General features: G+C 36.0%; 1 protein-coding gene across 1 annotated transcript; it reads left to right on the top strand.

Moving 5' to 3' along the window:
- The first annotated feature begins 1,473 nt into the window (after positions 1–1,473).
- Positions 1,474–8,386, top strand: LOC145778304 (KATNB1-like protein 1). Its single transcript, XM_082589768.1, has 6 exons — positions 1,474–1,778; positions 4,202–4,371; positions 4,945–5,046; positions 5,817–5,924; positions 6,961–7,054; positions 7,730–8,386. The coding sequence occupies exons 1-6, from the start codon at positions 1,746–1,748 to the stop codon at positions 7,760–7,762; spliced, it is 540 nt and encodes a 179-aa protein (XP_082445894.1). The 5' UTR covers positions 1,474–1,745; the 3' UTR covers positions 7,763–8,386.
- The last annotated feature ends 697 nt before the right edge of the window (positions 8,387–9,083 follow it).

Raw genomic sequence — 9,083 nt, 5'->3', positions numbered from 1 at the left:
AAACCCTACTAGCATCAATATGTTTTTTTTTTTGTGGGTATGCTGTTGTTGAAGCGCGGGAACGTTTCAATTATTATTTTTCTCTTGCAAGCTTATTTTAAATGGCAAAATCGTAATTTCCGTAGGGTGGCAATTGACTAGTAGACCGTATGGTCGTCTCGTTGTCTCCCTGTCGGTATGGGAACTTGTGTAACTTTTGTACTGTGTATATTGCATATTTCAAACATGTACCTATGTTCCTGTTACTGAAAAAAAAAAAATTGATTGATTGATTGATTGATTGATAACGAGCAAAGTCGCACCATTATGCTTGCAACTTGTAGCCAGGGTTCATATATCCTAAATAGAAATGTATTCATGTAGTAGAGCGTTGTCTCATACGTACTCGCCACACGACACACCATCAACCTATCTCGAGTAGAAGTAATTGTGAAAGATAACAGATAAGTAAGGTTCCATCTGTCTGCAACCTGTGTTCAGGATGCATAGCAAATCTCCTGTGGAGATGTGCTTATATCAAGAGTAGTAGAGCGTTGTCTCGCACCTCATCTCCACACGCGCATTAACAAAACAACATATTTTTCTGTTCAATATGACATTTTGTGTGAAAAGCAATGCCCTACCTGCCAAGCTGATACAATCTGCAGACTTTACTAGGAATAGCACCTAAATGAACGGGCGCCACAGTGCTCCGCACCTAAATGTCCTGACGCCACAGTGTGCGCGCCTATTTGACCGGCGCCTAACTGTCTGCGCCTACAAGACGTGGACCCACTATCATAGAGGTGGTAAATAATACTTTTGCAGCACCGCTACTAACGCGCTACTGTTTTAGTAGCAATGCTGTATTTTTGTTGAAGTAGAAGCTGCAGTAACGATTCTACTTTTTATCCAATGTAGTGGAGAGCGCTGCATTTCTTTCAGTCGGACTCTTGATATTTACAACTTTCTAATTTAAAGTGAAAAAATAACTTGTTTTTGAAGATATTGTACGGAAACAATGTGTGAAAAAATCAAGGCAGAAATTATTAAACTATTACAGGAAACATCAAGGCATGTTGCTACCAAAAAGAGTGACACTAGCACCAGTCATGACTTCGAGGATGAATTTTTTGATATGTTTGTGCCATATAATGAAATGTTGGTACAAAAGAAAGGTCACTTGTGGAGGTCTTTTTTCAGACAGATGCAAGTCTTTGAGCTTTCCCTATAGCGACTTAAAATGTTTGTTTATTAAGTAGAGCACCCCCATTTTTTCTTGCTGTTGTGGAGAGACTTTTCTTGGTTGGAGATATGTGCTTAACCCAAACCAGACAGCCAACATGACTCAGTTACTCGCTTTTTGAAATTCGGTACCGTACTTGTGTTTGTGAAAGATGAATAATAAATTTCACTAAAAATGTGTTTTTTATATCTACATTAAATTGCCAGTGTAAACAAATTATATCATCGGCAATGATATTCGTTTTCAATGTTGTTTTGGCTTCACAAGGTAGTTAAATAGTGCTTCGTAATGTCGACTGTCAGCAAAAGTAGTGGGAGAAGTAACAGCAGCAGTGCAGCATGCATTACTTATGGTCTAAGTATACATATACTTTCAAAGTAGCGGATGCCCACCCCTGACTACATAATGCTTTCATCTTAAAAAATGATAATTACATATTATTTTACTGAATAGTATTGGTCCACTACCTTGGCTTTTTTTTTAAGCAGGTTACTTTGCAATAAACATATTCATTTCAATAATGGCAACAACAAAGTTTGAGATACCAAAACAGGTAAGAAATATAACACCGTATCTAAATAGATATGTCACTGTTTTGTAGTGAATGTAGATTACAAGAAGTTTTGATGTTGTTTGTAGTTTTGGGTTTTTCATCCACTAATTTTTAGGCTACAAGTTAATGAGATGATTTTCATGTAATTGTAAAACTCTAGGTATTCTTTGCTTTCTGTGAAAGTCATATATTTTGGAGTATTATACATACCATTAAACCACTTTAGGTATATTGACCATGTTAATAATACTTCTGGGCTTTAAGATTTCTTGGTTGCTTGTTGTTAATCCTGGTTATCAGCAGAACCACTGCTGAAACTAACAGATGGACACAAAAGCTTTATCTCATTTTCTTGAAATCTTGAGATGTTTTTTCTCCAGAGAATTAGATCATAAATCTGAAAAATATACAGGGTGGTCATAAATTCCTGTTACAATTTCAGTTTTAAACATTTTGAAATTGTAACAGGGCTTTATGAATACCTGTATTTCAGCAATTTTATTTATGAGCTTTTTTAGATAAAGATTTCTAGAATATGCAGTTATGCACCTTGTCTGTAGAACATTCAAAGTTGGTTGATAATTTCAGTAAACTTTCCTCTGTTCTCTTTTGCTCCTTTTTGTATTGGTTTACATAATACAGAGGTGACAAACCTGTGGGCCGCATGCGGCCCGTCAAAGAATTTTGTGCGGCTTGCAACACAATATGACAATCGCTCATACATTAAAGACAAAAGACATCTCAAAGCTGTTTTTTGCCTTCACTGGTACACCTTTCCTTTGCTATTTTCTTGCGCTAAACACTAACTTTCGGGGTTTAAAGTTAGAAGATAGGAAAGCTATAAGGTAAAGTTGCGAAAACACTATTCACCAACTTCACCTTGTATCTATTTTGAGCGTTGCCACATCGTCTGTTTGACCTTATATTGAACGCTTAGTCGCTTAGTCAAGCAAAACACTTTCCAAAAATCCCACTAAGCAAAAAAATTCAATGCTTCAATGTTATTTGTTAATATTTTATGCTTCAATGCTACATTAGATAGCTTCAGCTGTATGATTCGCATGGGCTTTTGTTTGTTGTTTGAAAAAGAAAATTTCATTAACTGATTTGTTGATTCGGAGCATAATGGTCGAAACATTTAGTCAACTTGAGCAGAAAGGATAGAGCAAAAAAAGAAGAAATCATACTCATATAAAAGCACAGGCTTTGAAAATTAAATTGTCTTCATTATCAGTGCAAGTAGGCTACTGTTACTCTATCCTTTTTGCTCAAGTTGATTTGTTTTTTATTTTTTACTGTTGTATATATATATGTTTCGATTCTGTGCAAGATAATTTTAACTGTGTGGGTTTTATTACTTGCATATGCCGTTTGTAACTTTTCATGAATAATATCTTGATTCGCTTCTAAAAGATTTCGTAATAGGTTACGATTAAAAAGTTGTGTGGCCCGAAAACTCCTGTGTGATTGACAATGTGGCTCGCGACCACCAAAAGGTTTGTCACCCCGGACATTAATACATATGATATATGTAGGCCTACTAAGTTGTTCACATGACATAGATGTTGAGTATGTCAGTACATTAAGCGGACATTTATCTCCTGTGAATTGACAACAGCAAAATTTGACTGCTATACAGTACCTCAAAAATGTAATCCAAGTGCTCGTGGCATTATTATAAGATTGGTTGACCCACTTTTAATTATAAATGTTGTTATAAACAGTTGAGTTTTATATCAAAATTGTTGCTATTCAGCACCTCAAATGGAATAATTATCAACCAAAATACTTTAATTAATATGCACTTATGTTTGAAACCTTTTTCTGCTGAATGTTTTCTAATTGATTGAGGTTCATACTTCTTCTCATATGGTTGCTGCTGCTGGCTGATGTTCAGTTGTGCAATTCGGTTCTACCAATATTATTTTGGGTTTAATTTAATATATTTAAGGAATAGATTGAGTTTCGCTTTTAGCAGTATGACCGTTGCTTACTTCACAGTTTGCTGTTACCATAGCGAACACGCAGCATCAGGCTAAAGTAGGTCGTTAATATCTACATTGTGAAGTAATATTTAATTTCAAACTGCTACCATATTGTTGTACGTATTTATTATGCCTGAAATTTTTGGTACAGTTTTCATGATAGACAAAAACATTAAAGTTCAAGCTGTGGTTTGGTGTATATAGGCTACTATACTATAGTTACTGTAATAAAAATGTGTTTGAATTCAAATACAGTAGGCTAACGTAAAAAAACATTGTCATGATCTTAGTTTTGTATGATTGTGGACTTATTTTAATATCTTAAACACAAATTTTTTTTTCATTCATTTTGAATCTCTTATACACATTGTATATTTAATTAATTACGTGTCACTGCCAGTTACCACCTGTTGTTAACTGTTTTATAATTCCTCTCAGATACTGGATGGTCATGCAGTGATGGCTAATGTATTGGAGGGCCGATGCATGAAACTAAATGCAGCTTTAACATTCTGGAAGAAGCAGGATTTGCCTCAGCTGCTGGCATATCTGTTGAGAACAAATGATGACAGTCTATTTGTTGATTTACTTCCTTACTTGACACAAAGGTATCAAATTCAGTAATTTGATGCATATCATATGTTTGTACAGTTTGTGTATCGATTAGTTTCAATAGATTTTATCAATTTTTTGATACAATCACGGATGGTCATATTTGTTCAAGGGGGAATGTCATTAAAGTCTTGTCTTGTAAAACAAAGAATGTGACTTATTCTTTCCAAGAGATATTTAACATTAAGGAACGTTTCATTGTATTTACAAGTAGGCCTAGTCTATGCAAAACTATCAGTCTATATAGTGTTACATGCATTGCATTGCTAAATGCTCCAAATATTATAGTGTTTGACATAAATCCCTGGTTTGACATCTTATATAAAATGTTGAACAGTTTTTACCAGGCATATCTTCCCAGGGTAAACTCAAGCAAGTTTCTTTCAGTATGTGGCCTATAGCTTTACACACGGTACATTGTATAAAAGTAGTAAATCGAACATGACTTCTGTCCACGTGAAAGCTATATAATTATATCTTGGAAGTACCAAAAAACACATAGAGTTATTAAAGTCAAGGCGCTCTCGCCCGTTTAGATATACAACTGAAGATGAGCTTTTTATGTTTAGACTACTAGATGATGAAAAAAAGAACCAAACACAATTTACACTTGGTGCTTGTTTGGAGCTCCTTCCTATTTTGGAACGACTTCTTCAAAAAAAATATGAAGCGTACGTTAGTGCATTTTACCGTTCATATTTAACCTTGTAGATTGCCTTGTATTTTTGTGGGTCGATTGATATGACTGAGAAGCTAACACAGAATCTGTTTGGCTGTTAACAAAAGACTTTAAAAAATCAGTTGTCTCATTTGGAATCCATGTTTCAAATTTTGAAATGTGACCTATGACAGGTTTTAAAGGGCAATTACTGTTAGGGTGTTGTTTGGTTTTGCATCTTTATCCTCGGATTGACAAAACCTTAATGGGTTATTCCTGGTAGTTTCACATACTTGTTGTAGAGGCTTTTGACGCAGGGCCGGTTACCGAGTTTGATAGAGTGAAGTTTCAGATTGTTGAAATGTTGTTGCCAAGGAATTATTCCATTCAGTGTGTGCTGCCAAAGGAAGAGCAGTCCTGAAATGCATTGCTCAAGCGCACACACCAACAGCCGAACCAGCGCTGCTTGATCTTGAGTCGGGCTCGTAACCACTGAGCAAACGGAGCTGGTATGATCGCAACATGTATCATGTCATTTCATCAACCGCCAATAAGGTGCACCGTTAATCTTGGACTTTTTCAAGGAAACGTTTTTTAAAGCATACCCGCCCAGCGTCAATAAGCATGAAATGCTATTGATGTACATTCAAAATTGGACACATTGTTACTCGGCCATATCAAGAAGTATATTTCTAGAAGCTGTCATTGTTCGTTTCAGCTTACCATGCTTAAAATTTTCCATTAGTTTGCTCGCTATTTAACTTGTTTACTTTTGCACTGCAGATACATTATAACAAGTTTGGATTTTATTCGAACCATGATAAAAAGATGGTACCTTGAACTACGAGATATGAAGAAAACTTCCATAAACCAAAACCTACAAAGTAGTTTGTGAGTAACTTTCATCATCACAGTTCAGTTTGTTTTTATTTCTGACCATCGTAACGAAAATCAATATACGCTAAACATAACAGAGGTCCAGAAAATGGTAGAAGTGACAAAATGCGAACGTTATAACGTGCCTAAAACCGAAACTGGATATTCAGTTTAAAATATGGCACGGTCGCAAATCAGAAGAACGAAGAGAAAAAAAATAATTTAAAATTTTCAAAATGAATAGGAATAGACCTATGTAGAGATTTACATGTGTGTCTTTGAAGTTCAAACACTAATGCGAACTTCCATTTATAGATTTTTTTGTAAATAGTAGTGCATCCTTAAACAAGCATGGCTCTTTATCTCAAACCGTTAGGTTCGACGGGTTGCTGTCCAATATATCTCAGTATTTGATATACAGTATTCAATTTTCTATTGGCTTCTGATAGATGCATTTCTGACTAATTACTATAGAAAGTAAGATACTAAAACTTGTACCCATCATGATAAGACTGAATAGTTAGATAGATTATAGCCTAACCGCCACTGATCAAAATACAACGAAGAAAGGCAATGTATTTAGACTAGTATTCATGATGCTTCTTGATCCAGGATTATGACTTGCGCGTGATTTTGTTTTAAGTGAGGGAGGGCTGCGCGGGACTCCAACCTCACTCTCTTGTCTCAGGTTTCAGGGTCCAATGGCAAGACATGGTCAAGACGATTATTATTATTCTAGTCGATTCTAGTATTCATACACTATAATACAAACGCACTATACAAAACTGGATGTTAATGCAACTTCAGCGGTGCTCCATGTTATCTAGTTCAGAGATCAGAAAAATATTTTTGATCAAATGCTTCATCACTGTGAGAGGATCGAACGGTGGTTTGACGCCCAATTGTTCAATGCAATCGAGATAGGCTATATAATACTATATATGATTATATATAGTTACCAAGTTTGATTTATACCAACATAACTCATAAAACTATTTTCAAAGTTTTACAGATAGTTCAAGATTCTACCACTTGATTGCTTGTTTTTCAGGAGTCTGCCGACAGTCTACACAAAGCTGATATCTCTGTCTGAAATAATTCATCATCTTTCGCTTAAGAAAGGAAACGTATCTGGCAAGGCAAAGGTGAATTTATTTTCTATGCAATGGGATATTTTATTGTATTATATTCACTGCAATGGGATAGTTTATTGTTAGTGCATTCATCAGAATTACAAGCAATTGCTTGTGTAAAAATCATTTCTCCACATTTGTAGGCTGTTTTTTGGTGCATTATTTAATTATTACATATAAAAATAATAGAATAGGTTACGTATCATTACGTATTTAATTACATATAGGCAGTAGCGTTTGACAGGGAGAGTTCTTGAGTTGCTTTCAGATCTGAGTTGCTTTTCAGATCTGAGTTGCTTTTCAGATCTGAGTTGCTTTTCAGATCTGAGTTGCTTTTCAGATCTGAGTTGCTTTCAGATCTGAGTTGCTTTTCAGATCTTTCTTGAGTTGCTTTCAGATCTGGGTCCGGGATGTTTTTAGGAGCCCGTGACGTAATCTTTCTAGGGGGCAAGAGAACGTTTTGAAGCCACCTCATACTCTTTGGATATAGCCGAGTGCGTTTTTGTACAAAGTGTTAGCCAAAAAGCCAAATTTATCTTAACGGGCCAGCATATAGGCATATAGGCTATTTTACATGGCGTTGCTAGCGTATTTGCATCTTGTCTGTGAGCTGTAAACAACAACACCAGTTACTCTGTCGGCTCATCAAACATGGATCGGACACTATATTCTACTTTCTGTTTTCAGGTTGTCGAGGAAATGCTATCACAGCTGAAATGATGGTGACGTAGTTCCATCTGCGCACACACGATTCGAATAATGTGGAAGCGACACTTCAGCCCCCATCATTATTGGAACCATACAGCCACTAGAAGCGGCAGTGAGCACATGCGAAGATCATCTGTTTGAGCTTCAAACTTGGGGATATGATTATGTCGAACAATATTCGTCAGCGAATTTATATGTTTCGTTATCTACGCGTAAGCGGAGTAGATTAATTGGAAATTCAACGCGGCTACTACAGTGTGGACTAAACCGCTTTGCTTCGTCCTGCATGCATTTTTGTCTATGGCTTAGTTTGCCTCAGTCAATTTTTTTTTTTTTTTTTTTTTGTCGTATCCAGGCTTACACCCGGTGGTTGAAGATTAGACCGTTAGGTTCGACGGGTTGCTGTCCAATATATCTCAGTATTTGATATACAGTATTCAATTTTCTATTGGCTTCTGATAGATGCATTTCTGACTAATTACTATAGAAAGTAAGATACTAAAACTTGTACCCATCATGATAAGACTGAATAGTTAGATAGATTATAGCCTAACCGCCACTGATCAAAATACAACGAAGAAAGGCAATGTATTTAGACTAGTATTCATGATGCTTCTTGATCCAGGATTATGACGAATGAGTTCATTGTGTTGTTGATTGCTTCAAAATATGCGATGAACAGACAATAAAAAAATGAAGTCTACTGTTTGATTGCACTCAGTCGTCATAACAATAATGACCAATGGCTATGAGCGGATAATAAACACCCTGTTACAACATCCTTTGGGATTTGACAAGGTTTTACTTTTGATTTAGGCGGAAAGTAAGCTACTACTTTCAGAATGCGCAATTTTATTGTGTTTTTTTCAACTTTTTTCAGGGAAAGCCCCTCGTAGGTGTTGCGTCTTCGGAGACTCATTGCCGGGCTCATTCATATGTAGGCCTACAAAATAACTATTTGCCCCCCCCCCCCTCAGATATTTTGTGCTGGCTACGCCCCTGCTAGTAGCCTACCTAACAGTGAAACAAGACTAATTTGCTACATTTATCTTTTCCAAATAGAATTGAACTGACGTCCTTTCGAGCACGACTCATGCACTTTCAGAACTTGGCCACGCAGCCCACAGAAAATTGATTTTTTTAGACAAAAGACCAAAGTAAAATTTTTAGAAACTTTTACATGAACGAACACCTAAACATTTTGCCCCGAAATCAAAACTTTGGTTGATTTCAGCATAAATTTTACCCAGGGATATCTATAAATACGGGATTGGAAACTCTATCCAGTGCTATACATCAGCAGGGTCATCACATTACTACGACTACAGAAAGA

The sequence above is a fragment of the Aplidium turbinatum genome, chromosome 1, assembly GCF_918807975.1.
Source record: "Aplidium turbinatum chromosome 1, kaAplTurb1.1, whole genome shotgun sequence".
Taxonomy (NCBI): Eukaryota; Metazoa; Chordata; class Ascidiacea; order Aplousobranchia; family Polyclinidae; genus Aplidium; species Aplidium turbinatum.
This window is presented reverse-complemented; position numbering and strand designations above follow the sequence as displayed.